General features: G+C 55.6%; 2 protein-coding genes across 12 annotated transcripts in view; both read left to right on the top strand.

The window, feature by feature from the left end:
* The window catches only part of KLHL26 (kelch like family member 26), a 29,201-nt gene extending 24,633 nt beyond the window's left edge, over positions 1–4,568 (top strand). Inside the window, exon 3 of the mRNA XM_082622171.1 lies at positions 1,762–4,568. Within this exon, the coding sequence (XP_082478297.1) occupies positions 1,762–3,343 (1,582 nt within the window). The 3' untranslated portion in view covers positions 3,344–4,568. The remainder of the gene's footprint in view (positions 1–1,761) is intronic.
* An 8,928-nt stretch (positions 4,569–13,496) lies between these two features.
* The window catches only part of CRTC1 (CREB regulated transcription coactivator 1), a 79,259-nt gene continuing 69,279 nt past the window's right edge, over positions 13,497–23,476 (top strand). For all 11 annotated transcript variants that reach the window (XM_082622160.1, XM_082622162.1, XM_082622161.1 and 8 more), the window contains exon 1: positions 13,497–13,637. In XM_082622160.1, the coding sequence (XP_082478286.1) occupies positions 13,512–13,637 (126 nt within the window). In that variant the 5' untranslated portion in view covers positions 13,497–13,511. The remainder of the gene's footprint in view (positions 13,638–23,476) is intronic.

The raw sequence follows: 23,476 nt of genomic DNA, 5'->3' as shown, positions 1-23,476 counted from the left end.
CAGCCCTTGTGTGTGCCAGGCTCTGTCCAAGGCCCCACGTGATGAGTGAGGCCTTGCTGGGTGTACAGGTCTCTCTACCCTGAAGGCCCTTTCCTAAAAGCTCCTTCCCTGTGCCTGGCTGGGCAGGGGAGCGAAGGCCCCACGGAGCAGGGCTGGGGGCCATTCTCATCAGCTGGGGGTTGTCACAGGCTGGGGACAGTCTCCTTTATTCCCTTAGTGACCAGCTGGCAAGCTTCCTCTTGACACCAGAGAGAGCCGGGGTGCCGCCCTGGGGGTGGTTCTTCAGCCCCACATTGCCAGGGGTGGCCAGAGCGTTCCCACCTGCCATCCCAGGTGCCCGTCTTGGACTGCATGTTCCTCGCAGCTGGGGTGCCTTGCCTGGTGCGCCCCCTGGCTGCCCGCCCCACGGGCTCAGAGGGACCATTCTGGGGAGTTGGAGCAGCCAAGCCATCTGGGGCGCCGCTTCTATTTTTATTCTTGATTTGGGGATGGGCAGGCTGGCCCAGCCAGAACTGCCCTTTAAAGGCTCCTCTGCGCTGGCACTGCAGTTGGAGAGGCCTTAAAAGGCAATGCTCCCTCCCATCACCGTCACCGTCACCGTGATTGCTTCTGCCTTCGATGGGCTGACAGGACTCGCGGGGACAAGCAGGGGCAGGGTCCAGGGGGCTGGTAGAGCACTGCGGTGGAGGGTCGGGCGGTTGTTAGTCAGTGGCCCCACGGCAGCACCAAGCTCAGCTGTCCCTTCTCTGGGGCCTGAGCTGGGCCCACTGGGTGTGCGACTAGGGGATGGGCATCTGTCGGGCAATGTTGGGACGTTCTCTCCCCTCAGACGGCTGTCACAGGCGTGTGCTGATGGTAGTTATAATTATGATGAAATGCCAGCTTGCCCCAAGCTGGAGCACACGCCATCTTCTAGAACCTACCATGAACCCTGAGCAGGCACTGGGGTTCTCACCCCTCTTCCTGGTGGGGGGCCCTCAAAGGCCATGAGGAGCCTACGTCTCTCAGCAGCGCTCACGTTAGCATTGCTTCTCGGAGCAGGATAACATGGCTGACAGAGCTGGGGTTACTTGCTGCTGGGGGGCGGGTCTCACGATGGGCTGGTGTTCCTTTGGGCCATTCTCAGGGGGCTTTCCTGACCACGTAAGCCTCTGGGGATGGCAGGGACCCTAGCACAGCCCCCTGATGGGCCCTCTGGCCTGGGAACCCTCACCCCTCCCCAACCCATGTGACAGTGACCCAGGCTGGGGAAGGTGGAGCCAGCTGCCCACGTGAGGGGCTGGGCTCTGTGAACCGCAGTGCCTAGTGCCCTTGGGGGTCCCTGCCTTGTCTCCTGAACTTGCTGCCAGAGTGGTCGTCCAGGGCTGGCTGTTAATGTGGGGCTGGAGACCTGTCCCCAGAGCCAAAGCCAAAGCCAAGGTTTGATCTTCTCTTGCACAGCCGCACCAGGCCCGCAGCAAGCAGCCCTTGGTCCCCGCCCTTTGAGGCAGCTGGGCCCCAGCACCACACACCTCTGGGTGAGGCCAGGCAGGGCTCCACGTAGGGGGGCAGAGTGGGGAGTTGCTGCTTGTAGGAAGATGCATGGCTAGGGGTGGATTAAAAATCTTTCTTTTCCTTTTTGCCTGTCTTTAATGAGCATCCGGCCTGCTTTCCCCTGGCTGGCCGTGCCCTGCTCGCAGTGTCCCAGGGCCAGGCCACGCTCGGGCAGCCACAGTGCCCCTTGGCTGCCCTGAGCCCACATGCTGTGTTTCTGACCTTCAGGGCCATGTTCACGGGCGGCATGAGGGAGATGAGCCAGGATGTTATTGAGCTGAAGGGCGTGTCGGCCCGCGGCCTGCGGCACATCATCGACTTTGCCTACAGTGCCGAGGTGACACTGGACCTGGACTGTGTGCAGGATGTGCTGGGTGCAGCCGTGTTCCTGCAGATGCTGCCCGTGGTGGAGCTGTGTGAGGAGTTCCTCAAGGCCGCCATGAGCGTGGAGACCTGCCTCAACATCGGCCACATGGCCACCACCTTCAGCCTGGCCTCGCTCAAGGAATCGGTGGACACCTTCACCTTCCGGCACTTCCTGCAGATTGCCGAGGAGGAGGACTTCCTGCACCTGCCGCTGGAGCGCCTCGTCTTCTTCCTGAAGAGCAACCGGCTGCAGAGCTGTGCCGAGATTGACCTGTTCCACGTGGCTGTCCGCTGGCTGCAGCACGACCCCGCCCGGCGGCTGCGCGCCAGCCACGTGCTCTGCCACATCCGCTTCCCGCTCATGCGGTCCTCAGACCTGGTGGACAGCGTGCAGACGCTGGACATCATGGTGGAGGACGTGCTGTGCCGCCAGTACCTGCTGGAGGCCTTCAACTACCAGGTGCTCCCCTTCCGGCAGCATGAGATGCAGTCGCCGCGCACAGTCGTGCGCTCGGACGTGCCCTCACTGGTTGCCTTCGGCGGCACACCCTACACCGACAGCGACCGCTCGGTCAGCAGCAAGGTATACCAGCTGCCCGAGCCGGGGTCCCGCCACTTCCGTGAGCTGACGGAGATGGAGGTGGGCTTCAGCCACACGTGTGTGGCCGTGCTGGACAACTTCGTGTACGTGGCCGGGGGTCAGCACCTGCAGTACCGCAGTGGCGAGGGTGCCGTGGACTCCTGCTACCGCTACGACCCCCACCTGAACCGCTGGCTGCGCCTGCAGGCCATGCAGGAGAGCCGAATCCAGTTCCAGTTGAACGTGCTGTGCGGCATGGTATACGCCACGGGCGGCCGCAACCGGGCCGGCAGCCTGGCCTCAGTTGAGAGGTACTGCCCGCGGCGCAACGAGTGGGGCTACGCCTGCTCACTGAAGCGCCGCACATGGGGCCACGCGGGTGCCTCGTCTGGGGGCCGCCTCTACATCTCGGGCGGCTACGGCATTTCGGTGGAGGACAAGAAGGCCCTGCACTGCTACGACCCCGAGGCCGACCAGTGGGAGTTCAAGGCTCCCATGAGCGAGCCCCGAGTGCTCCATGCCATGGTGGGCGCCGGCGGCCGCATCTACGCCCTCGGTGGCCGCATGGACCACGTTGACCGCTGCTTCGATGTGCTGGCCGTGGAGTACTACGTGCCCGAGACGGACCAGTGGACCAGTGTGAGCCCCATGCGGGCCGGACAGTCAGAGGCCGGCTGCTGCCTGCTGGACAGGAAGATCTACATCGTTGGGGGCTACAACTGGCGTCTCAACAATGTGACAGGCATCGTGCAGGTGTACAACACCGAGACAGACGAGTGGGAGCGCGACCTGCACTTCCCGGAGTCCTTTGCTGGCATCGCCTGTGCCCCCGTCCTGCTGCCCCGGGCCAGGACCAGGAGGTAGCTCCCCAGACCCCGGTTCCCGGCCTGGCTGCCTGCTGTTTCTGCGAGGGGCTTGGCGGATGCGCGTCTGGGCAGGGAACTTCGAATCTCCACCCCCGCGGGCTGGTCTCGCATAAGGCACCCTCCTCACCCCCCCCTTCCTTCCTGAAGCAGATTCTGGCTCTGTGCCCGGTGGGGGAGGCTGCCAGCAACAAGGCTGATGTGGCAGCAAACTCACACCCAAGGTGGTTTCCTCGCCCACCTTGAGTTCTTGCTGGCTGGCTGGTGGGTGGGAATCGGGGTCTCCTCTGGGGCGTTGTGGTGTGGCTTTGCTGCACTTCTCTCCCCTCCCTCTGCCCGGAGGTCTGAGAAATGCAGATGCGAACTCGTTCTCGGTTGATCCCCAAATTCCCCCCCAACCCCCATGAGTTGCATGCGTCCTTTTTAAAATAAACACACCCCAAATCTCTGTAACATACGGACCTCCAGGAGCAGGAGAAATGGCTGACAAGTACCTGGCTCGGGTTGGCCAGAAGGGCACGTTTCCGCCTCCCCAAGAAACCTGAGTTGCTGGGCAGGAGGGAGCCAGCACTCATTTCCATTCCTGGCCTGGGTCTTAGCACCTTTGGGGTGTTCTGTCATCTGCTTTCAGGAGGAAAAACAACACAGCCAGCTCCCAGAGACTGTCGTTACGGGCATCAGGCCTTCCCATTTGGCCCTGGGTGATATGTGGGGCCTTAATTAAGAACGGGCTGACTCTCCTCATCCCTGTCCCGGTCCCATGAATGAAAGGGGACGCCTGCTTCAGAACCTCATAGTGCGTCTGCATTCCACAGGCCTGTCCCGTTCTTTTCATTTCTCCCCCTTTCCAGCCCTCTGCTCCCCCCAACCCTGTGTTCAGGTTGACATGCCACAGGCCTGTGCCCACCCTGCGTGGGAAGTCAGGCGGGCCGTGAGGCCTCTGCCTTCAAGGGCTTTGCGGCATCTCCAGCCACATTTCTTTTGGTGTCTAAACCTCAAAACCATTTTTTTTTCTTTTTCTTTTTTTTTTTTAAGAGGCCAGCACCACTGTCTTATAAATGAGATTTGTCCCCTCGGGGCAACTTAAAGTGTCTCTTCTGCTGCTAATGGACGATTGATGTCGTGTCTCTGTGACCCGCTCGCCATGTAAAGAATTAACCTCATACCTTAGCAGACGTCGTCTCCTAATATTTTCCTTTTATTTAATAAAAATGTTATGGTAAAAAGATGGACTGGGCCCAGCGCTGAGCTTGTGGGGCTTGATGGGTCACAGATTCCTCGTGTCCTTGCATGTTTGGGGGCTCCTCTCCCCCCTCGCCCTCCTCCAGCATTGCAGAGGAGCCGGTAGTGGGGCCGGCCTTTGGCTCAGAGGCCTGGGGGCAGCAGGAAAGGAGGCTAGGACTTCCTTCCACCCAGCGCCCGGAAGACAGAGGGCAACCAGCCGGGGCAAGGCAGCCTTCAAGAGACTCTTTCCAGGTGGTTCCTTGCGCCTGGTGACCCGGCCCCTTGCCATCAGCCAGCCTCACAGCCCCTGGCAGGTTCTGTCTCCATCTGCTCAGTCCTGGGGCTCCAGGTTGGGAAGCTGGGGAGCCCCCCTCCCCAGAGGCTGTGATAGGGGAGGAGCAGGGCACATCCTAAAGGAAGCACAAAGTCACTGTGCTTCCCTATGGGCCCAAGAGCTCCTCAAATTGCCCCCGGCCCCTGCTCTTGTGGCGGGCCTCTCTGCGAACCCGGCTGCAAATTGGTGGAGAATGCAGTATTCTGACAGCCTTCTGAAAGGGCAGGCTTCCGGAATCACCCTCAGAACGTACCCACAGGCCTGGTGCTCCTGTGCAGCGGCCGTCGGGGCCCGGGGTGAGGCTGGGTGTGTGTATGGGGGTGCAGGATGGAAATAAGAACTTGGTTGGGAACCAGTAAGGAGCCCACACTGCCAGGGGCATAGAAATGAAAAAACAGCAGCCCTCAGGGACTTACTGGAACATTCTAGCCCCTTCTCATCACCCCCAACCTGAGCTCCCCCAAAGAGAACCCCTCCCTGCTGGAGGCACAGCCCCTTCGGGGGGGCAGGGAGAAGCCTTTGCCAGCTGCAAGTCCCCCCAGATCAGCTCACACCTCAGAACATCTTGTCCCCAACGAGCTGGCAGGGGCGCCGGCGTGGAGTTGGGGGCGGGGAGGTGCTGCCATATCTAACCGGGTCGATTGTGCATAACCGTCTGGGCTGGTTCAAGGAATGTTCTCAGGGGCCCCCTGCCCCTCCCTCTCCACACCCACACCCCCCCCCGGAAGAAAGGAAAATTATTTTTCGTATTGTAAACTTTAAACACGAAAAAGCTGTTTTTAATTTAGCAGAAACTGGCTTGCATCTTCACTTTGTGCACATTTGTGTCCTTCAGAGGGAGGCGGAACATGCGTGCACACAGGCACGCAGACGCTCACACGCACACCTGCAGTCATGCATCTGACACCCACATCCACGTGGTCACACTCACAGGTAGCCTTGCTCATAGGCTGTGTAACGTGCTCACATGCTCACTCACGCACAATTAAACACACAACTCACATGTGTACATGCTCCTGGACTAGCCTGGCCCTCCTCTGCACAGCACCCTGAAGGGGTCTGGAACTCATCACCTCATCACCTCCTTCACCTTTTGCCCAGGGCAGCTTGGGCACGTAGGGACTGAGCTTGTGGAGAGCCCGTCTGCTTCCAGATAGCCTGCTTTCCCACCGTGGCCCTGGATGTGGCCAGCAGGAGCCTCCCTCTGCACCTGGGCTTGGGCTGTGGGAAAACGCCATCTCCTGGGACGGTGGGATGGAGGCCCGCGAGAGGGAGGCCAAGTGTGACTTCTGGGGCCTCACAGCGAGCGAGGGCCAAGGGGGCCTCGGGGGAGCCGTGTGAGGTGGGAATCTGCCCCAGACCTGGCCAGCTTGGAAACCCGCCCCTGGCTTCATCTCTGAGAATGCAGCTCCAGCCCCTCTGTTCTCACGGGCCCTGGAGCTTTTGCTTCTCATGGTGGAGCCTCGGCGCACCAGTTTTATTAGGGGCACCTGGCCATGTATCCCAGGAGGCACAGCCTGAATGTTTGTTGCACAAATGACAGCTTTTGGGGTGGGGCGGTGGGAGCAGTCTCATCCACCCCAGGATCTGTGGGCGCCACTGGCCTGCAGACCCCAAGGGCAAGAGGGCCAGGAAGCCGTGTTCCTGCCCACAACAAAGGGCCCAGCTTAATTCTTGTGGCTGACCCTGCTTGTTGCCATCCCGGCGATCATTTCACCCTCCTCACCAACAGAGCCATGGTTTGGTGCCCAGCCTCGGGGGTTAATTTAGGATTTGGCTGAGCCATTCTTGGCAACGTCTTTTGTGGGGGGTTTTCTCGATCTGGGCACATTTCCCAGTTCTGGCCAGCAAGTTTTAAGGGGAGGTCTGGGGTAGGGGTTTCTGGACACACAAAAGGTTTTATTGCCCCCTTCCCTCCCTTACTGTTTTCCACGAGGACATGATGCCAGGAGCTTCTGTAGCCATCTTGTGGCCATGAGGAGCAAGTTAAGACAGGCACAGAGATACTGCCTCCCAGAACCCTGAAACCATGGGGGCCCCAGCCCCACCCTGGAACCTTGTGCCTCCAGACTCCTTTTTATGAAAAATCACAATGTCTGTGCCACTTAAGATACTAGTGGTCAGATATTCTGCTAATTGTAACCCAAACAGTTCCAAAATTATAATATAAATGTAACAGATGCTGGGGTTTCCCCATCTTATGTAAGTCAAGGTTTTAATTTGCAAGCAGCAGGAACACCGGCCAAATTAAATAGCAAAAATGTGCATTGGAAGTCTGTTCAGTTCCTCACAAAAGTGGCAGGAAGGCTGGAAAACCAGGCTCAGAAAGTGGTAGAAATCAAGGAGGCGAGGGTGATTAGCTGAAATCATGCCAGGGAACTGGTTGGTGAGGTCACTCCTGCCACCACCACAGAATCCAGATGCCTCAACTGGCACTGCCATTGATACTCCGCCATAGCTGCCCCTGGAAACCACATGCTCCTGCCCCAATGCTGTTTCTTTGCATCACTTGGAAACATCCTGTTGGCCCAGCCCATGTCCTGCTCCAATGCCCTAGGGAGTGGGGAAACTTAGTACCTCAGTGTATTAGTCAGCTGCTGCCACTGTGTAACAAGCAACCCCAAGTCTCAATGGCACGCCAAAATATTTTTCACATGTCTGTGACTCAGCTGGGGTGGGGTATCTGTTCTAGGCTTCCCTTGGCTGAGCAGCTCTGCTTCCAGGTGCAAGACTGTGGAGTAACCAGGAAGTTCAGCTCCCCCTGCCTTGCATCTTCCTGGGACCAGCAGCTAGTCAACCTATGTTCTCCTCCTACAATGGTGCCAGAGGACAAGTGGGATCACATGAGGCTTCCTAAGGTCCAGATTCGGAACTCTTGTGCTGTTGCTTCTACCCATATTCCTTTGGCCAAAGCAAATGACGTGCTCAGAATCAGGGCTGGGTAAATATCCCCTACCTTATGCAGGAAGAATGCACAGTGGTGTGGCAAAGGGTGGGACACAGAAACGAAGGGGAACTGAGGCCCATAATTTGACTGATCACACCATTGGCTTTGGAGCCTCTGTTGTCAGTGGGGAGGCTGAATTCCCATTATGGGGATTCCCCAGCCTCCAGATGCTGGGCCACCAAAAAGAAAAGCCAGCTGTATCTCTTCTGCAGCCACTGCCCCCTAGAGGCTGGGGAATCCTTCTCTTTTATTGTGGAGTAGATTGGGGCTGTTAAGTGTCCTGGGCTTTTGGACAGCGGGTAGGGGGGCTCTGTGAGGCAGTTTAGCTGGAGCTCAGCCAAGTCTCAGGGCATTCTGGTGTCACTGGAAGGCCTGCCCCAGATGTCCCTTCAGCGTGGTGGTTGTTGTGGTGGGGACCGGACGGCTGGCTCTGCCCCACCATACCCTAGATCCATCCCCCTGGGTCCCTGCCCCCTCAACTCCAGCCTCCTTGGCAGTCCGGCAGTCCACCCCGTCCTACCGTCCACCCCACACTCAGCCTTCGGTGGGGGGCTGAGGGGCCTGGGTCCTCATCTAACCTCTTATTCAGTCGTAAGGAGTGAGCTCCATGTCTGTTGTTTCTGGCTCCCATCGGGTTCTTCCCTTTCGCTTCATAATCAAACCTGGTTCTTGCTTTGCCTTTCAAAACTCTGTCTGATGAGGGCCTGGTTTGGAAGTCAAAGACGGGCCCTGGATGGTTTTCCTCTTTGCCTTCCAGATCCAAATGGCCCGAGTTCACCTTCATGCAGTGTGGGTACCCTGGATTGACTAAGATTCCATATAAGGCAGTGCAGAAAAGCAAGCCATGAAAACTAACATCTCGATGTAGGGTTTTGCTTCCCTAACAGTTATTGAGTGCTTGCGAGGAAGCAGGCGCTGAGCTAAGTGCTTTACATGCATTATCTATTTAATCTTCCCAAGAGCCTGCTCTGCGGAGTGCCATTGTCTGTATTTCACACGGGAGGACAGTGAGGCTCAGAGACATGAAATCACTTGCCTGTTGTCACACAGCTGGAGAATTGGCAAGGGCTGGGCCACGCAGAAACGCACAGGAATTTAGGTTTTAATTTAGCTTGTATTTAGAAGTTTTACGTTGAGGGGTGCTGTGGCCTGGATGCAGGGGAAGGGGCATTCTAAGCAGGGAGACAGCCTGTGCAAAGGCCCACGCAGGATCAGCAAGGCTGGATGGAGGACATGAGAAAGGGAAGGGTGGGAGAGGATGCTAGGGAAGCTGGCAGAGAAAAAAAGGGAGCCAGCCAGAGTTATGGAGCAGAGGAGAGAAAACTATATCACGGAGGCAGCAAGAAGTAGCTTATAGGACTTGCCTCTTAGCTCACACTTGGATGTGCTCTGTAACTCAAGTGAAGCTATTTAAGAATGGGATACTCCGGGCTTCCCTGGTGGCGCAGTGGTTGAGAGTCCGCCTGCCGATGCAGGGGACACGGGTTCGCGCCCCGCCGGAAAGATCCCACATGCCGCGGAGAGGGTAGGCCCGTGAGCCATGGCCGCTGAGCCTGCGCGTCCGGAGCCTGTGCTCCGCAATGGGAGAGGCCACAACAGTGAGAGGCCCGCGTACCGCAAAAAAAAAAAAAAAAAAAAAAAAGAATGGGATACTCCTGGGACTTCCTTGGTGGTCCAGTGGTTAAGAACCCACCTTCCAGGATGTCCCTGGTGGCTCAGTGGTTGACTCCATGCTCCCAATGCTGGGGGCTGGGGTTCAGTCCCTGGTCAGGGAACTAGATCCCACATGCATGCTGCAACTAAGAGTTCGCATGCCACAACTAAGGAGCCTGTGAGCCACAACTAAAGAGCCCACCTGCCACAACTAAGATGCAGCACAACCAAATAAATACATAAATATTAAAAAAGAAAAAATAAAGAATCCACCTTCTAATGCAGGGGACGTGGGTTCTATCCCTGGTCGGGGAACTAAGATTCCCATATGCTGCGGGCAACTAAGCCTGCATGCTGCAACTACTGAGCCCACACTGCGCCACAACTAGAGAGTCCGTGTGGTGCAACTAGAGAAGCCCACGTGCCACAACAAAGAGCCTGCGCTCCACAATGAAGACCCAGTGCAGCCAAAAAAAAAAAGAGAGAGAGAGAATGGGATATTCCTTATCCCTTTGGGTCAGGGTTGGCTGGAGAAGGACCCAGGGCTGTGTGAGTCCAGAGGGAGGAACAGCTCTGCTTTGGGGTCAGGAATGGCTTTCTGGAGGAGGGGTCATTTGAGGTGGGTTTTGAGGGATAGATAGGAGTTTCTCAGGCATATTCATTTAACAAACCCTTCCTAATTCCCCATCTCTGACTAGCCTTGTGTTAGCTCTGGGGAGCCAGGGAAACAGAATGAACACAGATGAGTATAAAATGAGGCCTAAAGTGCTCAGAGCCATCAACAGAGAACAAGCCTTAGGAGTAGGGAATTGGGTGTGTCTGTGTTCTTTCTGCATCACACAGGAAATTCAAGCCCCCGGAGTGTCTGAGAAGGGTGAACATACTTTCAGCTTCTGATCTCTGCTCAGTCTATAGGGGAGCAGACAGTACTCCAGACACAGCTGCCTTCAGAGGGTGGGATGTTCCTGGATCATGGGACAAACATTCAAGGGTACACTTTAGATAGCGCCCTCAGGGTGGGTCTGCCAGAGGAGAGGTCTGAAAGATGAGAAGGTGCCAGCCATGAAAGGATCTGGGGGGAGAGCAGTGCGGGCAGAGGAAACAGCACATGCAAAGACCTGGTGGTGGAGTAGCAAGGAAGCCAGGGTGGCTGGAGTGAGGGGCAGGGTGTGTGAGGACCCTGCGGGCCACTGGATTTTTTTCTGAGCATCATAGGGAGCATGAGATCCACCCCCCTTTACAAAGACCATGAGCTGCTCCAGAAGTCCTGCCCAGGCCACACTGGGTGGTGGAAGCTGCCTTTGATGAAGGGAGAAAGTGATAAAGTCAGGGCTGGGTTCTGCCTGGGTCACCAGACGCCCTGGCCTCACCCTTCTCAGGGCTGGGGGTCAGTGGAGTGGGAGGAGGGCTTGGGTCACTGTCTGGCCATTGTGCAATAAGCAGGCTTGTGGCTTCCTCTGACTCATCACCAGGGTTTAGGATGGATCGGGTTGCTGCTGGGGTGCGGGGTAAACGGGGGTGAGTAGGGCGAGCACTGGCCCCTCACTTCTGCCCTGTGGGCATGGCCTCTTGCTGTGGCCCCTGCTACCCCCCAAATCTTTTCTCCTCCATCTTTCTGTGGAGAAACCGGCTTAGTGCAGCCTTATGTAAGTGATCAGGGTAACCAGCATTTTTTGAGCACTTATTATGAGCCAGGCACTTGACATATATTAACCTCATTTAAACTTGACAAAACCTGGTGTAGAGAAGGAAGCCGACCTCTGCTGTCAGGCCTGAGTTCCAGTCCTGGCTCTGGCGCTTAACTTGTTATGGGCAGCTGCCGTCCCTGCTCTCTGTCACTATTTCCTCTCTAATCTCACAGGATGGTGGCAGGGACTAAAAGTCACATAAATAGAATGTCCAGTCCCTTACCTGACTCCCAGAAGCTTCAGTCTCCGTGCCAGGGAGAGAAGATGGACTTCAAATCGACTTCAGCAAAACAGGAATGAATTATTGGCTCATATAACTGAAAAGGCAGGAGTGTCTAGCTTCAGCTATGGCTGGATGCAGGAATTCTGAGTGTCTCTGCCTACATTTGGTTCTGTTTTCCTTTGTGTGGGTTTACTCTCAGGCCACCTCTCTCTCTCTCTCTCTCTCTTTTTTTTTGGTCCACGCGCACTGTGCGACTTCTGGGACAGTTCCCTAACCAGGGATTGAACCCAGGCCACGGCAGTGAAAGCACAGAATCCTAACCACTAGACCACCAGGGAATTCCCCAGGCCACCTCTCTTTAAGTGGTGACCTCTGGCTCTGCAAACCTGTGTTATCCTTCAAATCAGCCACCCAAGCAAAGAGGGTGCTTCTCTTTTCCATGCTTCAAACAAAAATTCCAGACTTGCATCTCATTGGGCAAACTGGGTCACATGCCTGCCCTGACCCAATCGTGCTGGTCAGAGCAATGGCTCTGCTGATTGGCCAAGCCTTCCAATTTGAAGGGGAGACTTTGTGGGGAGAGCGAGTGGTGAGACTAGCTCTACCACAAACCAGGGACTGAAAGTTGGAAAGGGTTCCCTGAAGGGTAGTTGGTTGTTGACACCCCAGATAGGGGGCAGATACTTGCTAGGCAAAAAAGCTAGAAGTCCAAGAAAGTGCTCAAAACCATATGAACAAGAAGGATAAAATAGAGCAGTGGCAGTGCCCAGGACACTCCAAATTAAAATCTATGTATGTGTATGTATTTAATGTGGACTTTTCATTAAACTGTTGTAAAATGTAAATAAAAGCATGTTTGGAAAATGTTTGTTTCCCCCTATGATCTCCATCAGTGTCCCCTCCAGCCATCCCTCACCCTGGTAAAAAGGTGTGCTTGTTGTGCAATTAGAGATGCCCCCAATTCCCCTGGCTGCCCCTCCTGGCTTCTGCCCCGCCCAGGCTCTGAAATCCCTGGAGCCTCCTGAATACAAACTTTTGACATTGCTGGTGGAGTCCCTCTGTCTGGGGAGGGACAACTAGGTGTCAGAATCCCTCTTGCCTCTCTAGGTCACCTGCCCGCCCCCCCACCTCATCACTGGGGAGACTCTGCTGTCCCTTTCACTGCTGGGTCTGGGTGGGATTTCTGGACCTGTCCTTTAGCACCCCATGGCAAAGCTGGCTCCCTTGAGCAAAATTGGGCTGGAGAAATTCACAGAGAGGAGGCTGAAGCTATGTAGCTCCAGTTCTCCGAGCTTAAGGATCCAGAAAATAGGAACTGGATAGGGGATAGGAACAGGGAAAGGAAGGTGTTAAGGACGACATTGGGATTTTGGGCTGGGGACTGATCGCACCCCGAAAACCATGTTGGCCATAGGAGCCTCCCTTCCTAACATCACTCTCCTCCTGGCCCATCACTGGTTTTATTTTCCACATCACATTTCTCTCCATCTGAAAAGTTCTCGGGTCATTTGTTGGTGGGTTATGTTCCTTCCCCCCACCCCGACTGTGCACCACGTCTGCTTGCTCACGCCGTTCCCCCAGTACGCTTGGCACACATAGGCGCTCCATAAATGAATGAATGCATGCATGGATGAGCAACGCCCTGAACTGGTCTCTGAGCTGAACTGGTCCGAGCCCAGGCTCAGCCTCGAGTGCTACCTGTCCTTGGGATGGGTGCTGGCTCCATCTTGGTGACCTGGAAGGGTTTGCGTCCAGGAGTCTCTCTCTTGGGAGCTCCAGCGCCCCAGCCTGTCCCTTGCCCAACAGCCAGACGGCCGCTGTCCAGCGGGCCAGGAGGCAGCTAACTGCGACTGCGCCGAAATCTCCACCCTCCCTCTCCCGCCTCCCCTTCTGGCTTCTGAGCGCGCCGCCGAGGCGGGCGCATGCGCCATCGCCCCCGCGCCGCCCGCCACTCCTGTGCGCATGTGCCGCTCTCACTACAGACGGCGCGCCTGCGCACTACCCGCCGCCCGCGGGTCCGGCCGGCGCTTGCGTGGTGGCACCGGCGAGCGGGGGGGGCGAGGAGGTGGAGGAGGAGGAGGAGGAGGAGGCGGCGAGAAGATGGCGACTTCGAACAATCCGCGGAAATTCAGCGAGAAGATCGCCCTGCACAACCAGAAGCAAGCGGAGGAGACGGCGGCTTTCGAGGAGGTCATGAAGGACCTGAGCCTGACGCGGGCCGCGCGGGTAAGGGGGCTGCCCGCGCCGACCCCTCTGGGCCGGAGAGGGAGGCAGGGGGCGCGTGTCTGGCGCGTGCACGGGGTGGGGGGCGCGCGGCGGGGGCGGGGCGCGCGCGGCAGGGGCGGGACTTGGCTCGGCCCGTGGGGACAGGTGTCCCCACGCCCCGGGCGTCGTGGGCGGGACAGGTGCCCCCACATCATCGATACCTGAAGGGGTGAAGGTGTCCCTGCATCATTGCTACCTGAAGTGGGGGACAGGTGTCATTACATCATTGTTACCTGTAGGGGCAGGGGTCTCTACATCATTACTACATGGAGGGAACAGGTGCCATTACATCATTGGTACCTGAGGGGGGAAAGGTGTCCCCACACTGCTACCTGAGGGGGATAGGTGCCTTTATATCACTGCTACCTAGGGCAGTGATACTGAGGTGTGTGAACTTGGTGCTGCTTGCAAGCATCACTGTTACCTGGGGAGGGGGGATAGGTGCTCCTATATCATTGGCACTCGAGGGGGACAGCTGCCCCCACACCATTGCTACCTGAAGGGACAGGTGTCTCTTCATCATTGTCACCTGTGCACTCACTGCCTGAGTGTTGGGGGAAGGACAGGTACCCCCACTTGCAGAGCTGAGATGGGATAGGTATCTCTCCCTTTTGGATACCTGAGGGAAAGTTCTGGCCTCTGCTGTGGGGACCTGGGCAGGATCAGGAGGGCAGATTGGGCTGTCTTGGAGCTTGGAGTGCAGACAGCTGCCCCTTCCCCATGCGGCCCATATGGTGGGGATCAGGTGATGTTCCTCCCACTGGGACAAGGTACAGCTGGCCACAGATTGCCCCGGCCCCTCAGGACCAGGATGGAGGGACAGTTCTTCAGATGGCTGGGTGCTTTTGGTGTGCAGGGGCAGGCCCGGTTACCTCCTAACCTCACCTGGGAAGCCGCTGTAGGCCTGGAGCAGGGGCTTGGTTGTGGCTGGGGTCGGGGGTCCTGGCCCTTCTTCTGGGCCCCAGCTCTCTGACGACCACCGTGAGGTGCCAAGCTCCTTGGGTCTCGGTGTCCTCCCTTGTGGAGTGTGTCTAGCAAGCCCTTCCTCGTGGGTCAGGGAGGGGAGCATGCTTTGCACAGGTGGCAGTAAATCTCTGCTTCGATCCTGCAGAGAGATGGGACCCCTGTGCTGTACCTTGGGGCCTTGGGGAGGGGTTGAGTGGGAGCTGCAGACACCCACCCCGCTGGTTTCTGGATTTGGCGTCCGATCTGACTGTCCTAGGCAGACCTACCTCCATGCTGTGAGCCTCAGTTTCTGATTCCTCAGGTGGGCTTTTGGGGTGTCGTTATTTTTTAATTAGTTGCTTGTTTCTCTTTGAGATCATGACCTTAAGACTAGAATGTGTGTCTTCATTTCCATGCATTTGTTCAGCTATATCAGTTAGGTGCACACTGTCGGCCAGGTGCTGCTTATCCCTGCTCCAGCAGCTTGCGGCCTCGCTCAGGATGTGGTTGGTGAATGAATGAATGAATGAAAGCATGCAGCTTGAGTGTTGTCCATACGTCAGGGCTTCTGAGTGCAGGAGTGTCCACTTCATCTTGTCAACAGCATGTAGTGTGTGCTAGCATGCAGTAGGTGTCAAATGTATGTGGTATGACAGGAAGAAGGGGTCACACTGGTTCATGACAGTTCTTCATGATCCGAGGCCTGGTTTCTGCTTTAGGGTTGGAAATGAATTATTGGTTTTTTTTGTTTGTTTGTTTTTGAATTGTTGTTGAAAAGATTTTTTTTTTTTTTTTTTTTTTTTTTGCGGTATGCGGGCCTCTCACTGTTGTGGCCTCTCCCGTTGCGGAGCACAGGCTCCGGATGCGCAGGCCCAGCGGCCATGGCTCACGGGCCCAGCCGCTCCGCGGCATATGGGATCCTCCCAGACCGGGGCACGAACCCGTATCCCCTGCATCGGCAGGCGGACTCCCAACCACTGCGCCACCAGGGAGGCCCTGAAAAGATATTTTAAAATAACAACTTTATTGAGATAGTACCATATAATTCACTTGTTTAAAGTGTACGATTCAGTGGTTTTTAGTACATTTACAGAGTTGTGCAACCATCACCACTGTCTAATTCCAGAATGTTTTCATCATTCCTCAAAGAAACTCCACACCCATTAGCAATCGCTTCTCATTTGCCCCTCCCCCCAGCCCCGGGCAGGCACCCATTTTTCTGTCTTTATGGATTTACCTGTTCTGGACATTTCATATAAATGGAATCATACAAGATGTGGCCTTTTGTGTCTGGCTTCTTTCGCTCAGCCTAATGTTTTCAAGGTTCATCTACATTGTAGTGTGTATTAGGAAGCTTCTTTCCTTTTTATGGCTGAGTAGTATTCCTTTGTATGGCTGGACCACATTTGCTTATCCGTTCATTGGTTGATGGATGTAGAAAAGATTTTTAAGATTCGCAGACAGCAGTTCTCTTGGCCCCTGGTAACCGTTTCCCGTCTCTTTCCTCCCTCACCCTGTTGCCTTCCTTTAGTTTGGGAGTTGGGGAGGTAGGGTGGGCTTGGGCCCTGGGCGGAGGTGCACTTATACTAGATTTTTACAGACAGAGCAGTGTTCTCTCTTGGGGGTGATTTGTCCTCAGGGGACATTTGGCAATGACATTTTTGGTTGTCTCGACTAGGGGAAGGGCTGCTACTGGCATCTAGTGAGTAGAGAGCAGGGATGCTGCTCAACACCCCACGATGCATAGACGGCTCCCACCATAGACAGTGATCCGGCCCCAGGTGTCAGCAGTGTCAAGGCCGAGATACCTTCAGTTTGAAGGAAACGCTGTGTGGGCAGGGGTGTGAGCTTTGCACCCGGGCAGATAGTTCAAAACTCCGCACCCACCAATACTTCTGTGCCACTGTGGGCAGGCTGATGGCTTTGCCTGCACCTGAGACCAGGATGGGCAAGCACTTTCCCAGCCTTTTCCGGCTATGGCACATGGCACGTGGTACATCAGCAGTGTCTGGTGCAGGTGAGTGAACCCGGCTGATGCAGGGTCCCCTCCTGCTCACCCTCCCGTGGCCGCAGCCTTCCGCGCTGCCTCCGCCTGCAGTAGACACAAGGGTTTCACCTGAGAACAGGTGGGACGTGGCCCAGTTGGTACCTGCTCTTCTCAGGGGAATTCCACAGGTCAGCACGCCCACTCCCGGAGCGAGCAGGGACACTCGTGTCGATGTGTGTCTGTGCACAGTCCTCAGTCACGATGGGTGCACCCTCAGTGCCTTCCCTTGTGAAAGGCCGGTCAGCAGGTGTTGAGCCTGATGTGTAGATCCATGCTGTCACATCACCCAGGGGCAGGTACCCCAAGGGCTAGTTCGGGTGGGGGATGGGGTGTGACGTCCCCTTTCGGGTCTCAGGGTAGAGAGGTGAGTGCACGAATGTTCCTTTCTCGTGCTCACACTTGGGCAGCCTGATGTGCAGAGAGGGCTGTGGCGCTCTGCTGTGTGACTTCGGGCAGGTTTCTTAACCTCTCTGGGTCTGAGAATCCTGATCTGTGAGCAAGGGTAGCTTGCTTATTCCACAAAATGACATTTTTATTTGCCCAGCACATCCCAGGGACTGTATTAGGTAGTGGGGAGCCAGCAGCATATGAGGCACGTGAGGACCATGCTCTTGGGGAGCTGGCATGGTTTTAGCGGGGACAGGAGAGAATTGCTGCAGATAAATGAGGCAGATGCTCTCAGAGAGAAGAAGCAAAGCAATGTGCCAGGACTGGCTAGGGCGGGAGGCTGACGCCTGGACAGTGAGACAGAGGCCCCCCACCCCATGCCGGGGAAGGGTGTCCCTTGTGAGGGAGGCAGGTGCAGAGGCCCCGAGGTGGGAAGGGCTTGGCGAGGTTGAGGCTGGCATATTGAGAGAGAGAGAGGAGAGATGTGGCTGGCCCCTGAGGGAGGGGCCCTGGGAGGGTTTGTGATAGTCAGTGGCCTGATCCTTTGCTTGTTTTTGTAATAGCTTTATTGAGATAACATTCCCAATACATTCAAACCACTCATTTAAAGTGTACTGGGACTTCCCTGGTGGCACAGTGGTTAAGAATCCGCCTGCCAATGTAGGGGACAGCCCTGGCCCCAGGAAGATCCCACGTGCTGTGGAGTAACTAAGCCCGTGTGCCACAGCTACTGAGCATGCACTCTAGAGCCTGCGAGGCACAACTACTGAGTCCACGCGCCACAACTACTGAAGCCCGTGTGCCTAGAGCCCGTGCTCCCCAACAAGAGAAGCCAGCGCACCTCAGTGAAGAGTAGCCCCCACTCACCGCAACTAGAGAGAAAGCCTGCATGCAGCAACGAAGACCCAACGCAGCCAAAAAAAAAAAAAAAAAGTGTACCATCTAGGGACTTCCCTGGTGGTCCAGTGGTTAAGACTCTGAGTTTCCACTGCAGGGGGCACTGGTTCAATCCCTGGTCAGGGAACTAAGATCCGTCAAGCCGCGCGGCACCAAAAAAATAAATAAAGTGTACCATCCAGTGGTTTTTAGCATATTCACAGAGTTGTGCAACCATCACCAGTCAATTTTAGAACATTTCCATCACCCCAGAAGGAAACCCCGTCCCCTTAGCAGTCACTCCCCATTCCCCCTCCCACACTCCTGGCAACCACTAATCTACTTTCTGTCTCTGTGGATTTGCCTGTTCTGGACATTTCATATAAATGGAATCATATAACACGTAGCTTTTTATGTCTGAACTTTTTTTACTCAGCGTGATGTTTCCAAGGTTCATGCATATTGTAGGGTGTATCAGTCCTTCCTTTATTTTTTTAAAATTTAATTTAATTTAATTTTCTTCTTTTTGCGGTACGTGGGTCTCTCACTGTTGTGGCCTCTCCTGTTGTGGAGCACAGGCTCCGGACGCGCAGGCTCAGCGGCCATGGCTTATGGGCCCAGCCGCTCCGCGGCATGTGGGATCTTCCCGGACCGGGGCACGAACCCATGTCCCCTGAATAGGCAGGTGGACTCTCAACTACTGCGCCACCAGGGAAGCCCTCTTTATTAAGAATTGTGGTAAAATATACAAAACATACAGTTTACCACCTTTTTTTTAACATTTATGAATTTATTTTATTTATTTTGGCTGTGCCGGGTCTTAGATGAGGCGCTCAGGATCTTCGTTGCAACGTGTGGGATCTTTAGTTGCGGCATGCGGACTTCTTAGTTGCGGCATGCGGGACCTAGTTCCCTGACCAGGGATCAAACCCAGGCCCCCTGCATTGGGAGCTCAGAGTCTTACCCACTGGACCACCAGGGAAGTCCCTAATTTACCATCTTAACCATTGATAAGTGTACAGATCAGTGGTATTAAGTACTTTTACAGTGTCGTGTAGCCACCACTGTCCATTACTTCATTACTCTTTAAGGCTGGATAATACTCCATTGTGTGGATACACTGCATTTCGCGTATCCATTTGTTCATCCGTGGACACTCGGGTTGTTTCCACCTTTTTGGCTACTGTGAATAGTGCTGCCGTGGACATTTGTGTCCAAGTGCTTGTGTGGATGCAGGTCTTCCTTTCCTTTGGGTGTATATGCCGAGGAGTGGAGTTGCTGGTAACTCTCAAATGGTAACTCTCTATTTAATCATTCAAGGACGCTTTGTGTCTTACAAAGATGGCTGTGAGCTGAGTGGGCAAGGGGGTGAGAAGGGAAGCAGGCAGATGGTGCAAGGCTGCTGTAGCATCCCGGTTGGGGAATGGAGAAGGTGGCTTGAGCAGGGAGGTGGCCGTGGCAGTGGCCGGAGTGGTGGATTTTTTTTTTTTTTTTTTTTGCGGTACGCGGGCCTCTCACTGTTGTGGCCTCTCCTGTTGAGGAGCACAGGCTCCGGATGCACAGGCTCAGCGGCCATGGCTCACGGGCCCAGCCGCTCCGCGGCATGTGGGATCCTCCCGGACCAGGGTACGAACCCGTGTCCCCCGCATCGGCAGGCGGACTCTCAACCATTGCGCCACCAGGGAAGCCCCAGAGTGGTGGATTTTGGTGATATTTTGGCAGCAGAGATGACTGGACGTGTGGGTGGACCGGATGTGGGAGGTGAGGGGAAGAGATGGGGGTGTGTCGCCCACTTGCCAGGGGCCCAGGGCACAGGAGGCTCTGCCTGTAACTGATCACTGAGCATCCCAGGGAGCAGTACCTGGGCCAGAAAAAGCCCGCGTGCAAAGCAGTCCATGGTGGCCCAGTCAGGGCTGCCAGCTCTGGCTGCGCTGAAGGAGGGTGTTCTCCCGGCCCTACCCTGTGATGGGGGTGGCTCTGCACAGGCTGTTGGAAAATGGGCCTCTGGGCCGCAGGCGCCGTGCAGCGGGGGCTCGGGTTAGCTGAGCACGGAGGCCGCCCCCAGTCCTGGCCTCCATCCTGGGCTTTGGCACCATTTGCCTCTGTGCCGGCTGCTTCAAGTGTCTGGTGCCATCTGCAGCCTTAACACACACACATGCACGCAGGACTCGCCGAGCTGCTCTGTTGAGAGGATGGGGTACACTGTACCCCACCTTCAGAAAGCCCCAGCAGTCTCAGTGCTCTCCAGCTTGTGATCTGCCACACCCAATAATAGCTTGAATGGGGGCCCCTAAGAAGATATGCCCACATCCTGACTCCCAGAACCTGTGACTCTGACCTTATTTGGAAAAAAGGTCTCTGCAGATGTGAGTAGGGTAAGGATCTCAAGATGAGGTTGTCCTGGATTTAGGGTGGTCAGATGACTGGCATCCTCACGAAAAGAGAAGACCCAGACTCACATATGAGAGGTGTGTATGACGGAGGCAGAGATTGGAGTGTTGCAGCCACAAGCCAGGGATGCGTGGAACCCCCAGAAGCTGGAAGAGGCAAGGGAGGATCCTTCCCTAGGGCCTCCAGAGGGATTGTGGCCCTGCCGAACTCGATTTTGGATGTCTGGCCTCCCGAGCTGTGCAAAAATGAATTTGTGTTGTTTTATGCACCCCACCCCACCCTTTGGCAGTCATTTGTGATGGCAGCCGCGGGACACTCTCCCCTGAGCTGAGACAGAGCCTGCAGAGTCCAAGTACCATGCGGAGCCCGCTTCGGGGCGGTGGCCCTGAGGGTTGTCTGCAGATGTGCACATCTGTCCTTCTCTGGCAGGTCATGTTCCCCTCGAGGCCTTGAGTGGACCCGTTACACACCCATTGTCAGGAACTAGGGACTCTCGCTCTGTACTGGGCCTGGTGTTGATGGTGAACAAGCCTGAGAAACAGCAGCTAGAAACAGCAGCTAGAGCAAGGGCCCTGGGGCAGGAGGGGGCATCTTGTCAGGAGCTGACCAAGAGTATGGTCACAGTGTGGTCGGGGGTAAAGTCTGTCCTTTGCACTCTCGGGTCCTGCCCCCTGCTGGGCACCGTGTGGCTTTCACTCAACCCCATTCTTGTTGCTCAGCCCCTCCCCGACCGGAGAGGAGGTGTCGTCTTTGCCATTGTGCCCATAGGGAAGCTGAGGCCCAGTGCTGCATCCCAGCTGGGAAGAGGCAGAAATGACGTTTAGCTCTGGGATGAGCACACACGCTGTGTCCGAAACAAGGAAGTAAGAACACAAACTAGAACCTTCAGTAGCTCGCCAGAGCCTGCTTGGCCCCATGTGGGCCTTGGTTTTTCCGAAACGTGACTCAGTTTCTCCAACCACGCCCCTGTTTCTCCCATGACTTGGACCCTGGACTCCATATTTCCTGTCACTAATTGTCCTCGCCTTGGAGGCGGCAACCTTGGGACACCATCACACACACCTTTGTGCATGGCCCATGGCTCTTTTCCCATAAAAGCCATGGTCTAGATCAGGCTGGGTGCCAAAGTCTCTGTGGCTGGCACGGGGCACGCTTCTGGGTTAATTGGTCCAGTTGTCATTTGGAAGGAGGCTTTCTTGCAGAGCCCTGGTTCTGTTCCCACAGGGGACTGCTGAGTGGCCCTGCCAGCCCGGGGTCCTGTGTAGAGAACCCTCCTAAAGCTCATGGCCAGCCCGGGAACCATGCTGAGTGACCTTTTTTTGAAAAAAAGCCTTTAAAAAATTGATGTGAAATTCACATAAAATGAACCATTTTAATACACATTTCGGTGGCATTTAGCACATTCACAGTGTTGTACAACTGTCACCTCTGTCTAGTTCCAGAACATTTCCATCACCCCAGAAGGAAATCCTGTCCCCATTAGCAGTCACTCCCTATCTTCCCCTCCCCCATCTCCTGGTAACCACTAATCTACTTTCTGTCTCTATGGATTGGCGTGTCTGGACATTTCATGTAAATGGGTCCATACAACATGTGGCCTTTTGTGTTTGGCTTCTTTCACTCAGCATGATGTTTTTGAGGTTCATCCACTTTGTAGCATGTGTCAGAGCGTCATTCCTTTTTGTGGCCAAATAATATTCTGTTGTGTGGATGGACCACATTTAGTTTATCTGTTACCTGTTGATGGGTATATGGCCTGTTTCCACTTTCTCACTGTCATGAATGGTGCTGCTGTGAACATGTGTGTGAAGGTGTTTGCACAAGCCCCTGTTTTCACCTTGTGGGCACATGTCCGGGAGTGGAATTGCTGGGCATGTTGCTTCACTAGGTGGTGGCCGGTGCTCAGGGTGTGCGGTGCTGGGGCCCACCTGCTCTGGGGAATCCAGGAGGGCTTCCTGGACCTGCAGTAGGTGTGGAACCAGGTGTGTCTGTGGCTGGGTGAGGGGAGGGTGTCACTGGCTGAGGGACAGGCATGGAAGCTGAGGGCTTAGTTCCGAGGCCGCCTTCTCATTTCCTTGACTGTGACCCAGTGTTAGAAATTTGTGTTTCGTGACATAACAGCAGCCACCAACAAACATACAATTGAAACAGTTTTCTCCAAGGAGTCCAGCCCTCCCTGTGTGTGTGCAAAGTTGATATAATTGGTTCCCTTCTGTTTATTATAAAATGCCAGGGACCCACTGAATTGGTTTCATAACCCAGTAATCCAGGGCTCAGCCAGCTACACCTGTTTTTTGTAAATAAAGTTTTATTAGAACAGCCACGCCCATTCATTTATGCCTTGTCTGTGGCAGTTGAGTCATTGCCACAGAGACCTGATGGCCTAAAGAGGTGGAGATATCTACCATCTGGCTCTTTACAAGAGTTTGCTGGCCCTGGGCCAATGGCTGTCACCCACAGTTTGAGCCCCACTGACCAAGAGCAACAAGGAAGGTTGGGAAGATGGTGGGCAGTGGTTCTGTCACTCTTGGGGGTCTCTGAACCACCTTGGAACTAAAGGATGCAGACTCTGGGCTCCCCCAAGATCCTGCTTCTGGAGGTCTGGGTGGGGACCTGAGTTCTGAGTGGGGATCTGAGGACCCTGCCATGTGGGCCTTGCTGGGAGGCCTGGACACCGGGGTCACCAGGGCTGTGCCAGGTGGAGGGATAGGGTTGGCCTCCGTCAGAGGGGGAAGTGGGCTGTCTAGCCCTTGGTTGGTGGCCTGGTGGTAATTGTTGGTCCATACCACCAGGGAGGGTTCTGCTGTCACTGTCCCCAAGGCTGGCCCGGGGGCAGAGTGCCAGGTGACTCTTGTCCGTGCAGTGGGCCTTCTGGTCCTGCTCGGGGTTACTTAGGTTACTCTGGGTCAGCATTGGGCTGTTGCGGGCGTCCCGAAGGCTGAGTGCTGGGTCTCCTCTGCTGCTCTCGGCACTGGGAGCTTCTGGTTTCAGCTCAGTGGTACAGGCTCCCTTCCGTGCTGTTGCATGAGACAGGGCACCGGTGCCTCAGGGGTTGGGATTCAGAGTCCTTGGTGCTGGGGATTTCTTTTTAAACAGGGACCCTCTTGAAAATGCCATGCAGATGTCAGGGGTGGGGTCTGGCCTGGGGAGAGAC

The sequence above is a fragment of the Mesoplodon mirus genome (assembly GCF_964341445.2).
Source record: "Mesoplodon mirus genome assembly, chromosome: 5".
NCBI classification, from domain to species: Eukaryota; Metazoa; Chordata; class Mammalia; order Artiodactyla; family Ziphiidae; genus Mesoplodon; species Mesoplodon mirus.
Note: the sequence above shows the minus strand (reverse complement) of the source record. Positions and strands in the feature narration are given on the sequence as shown.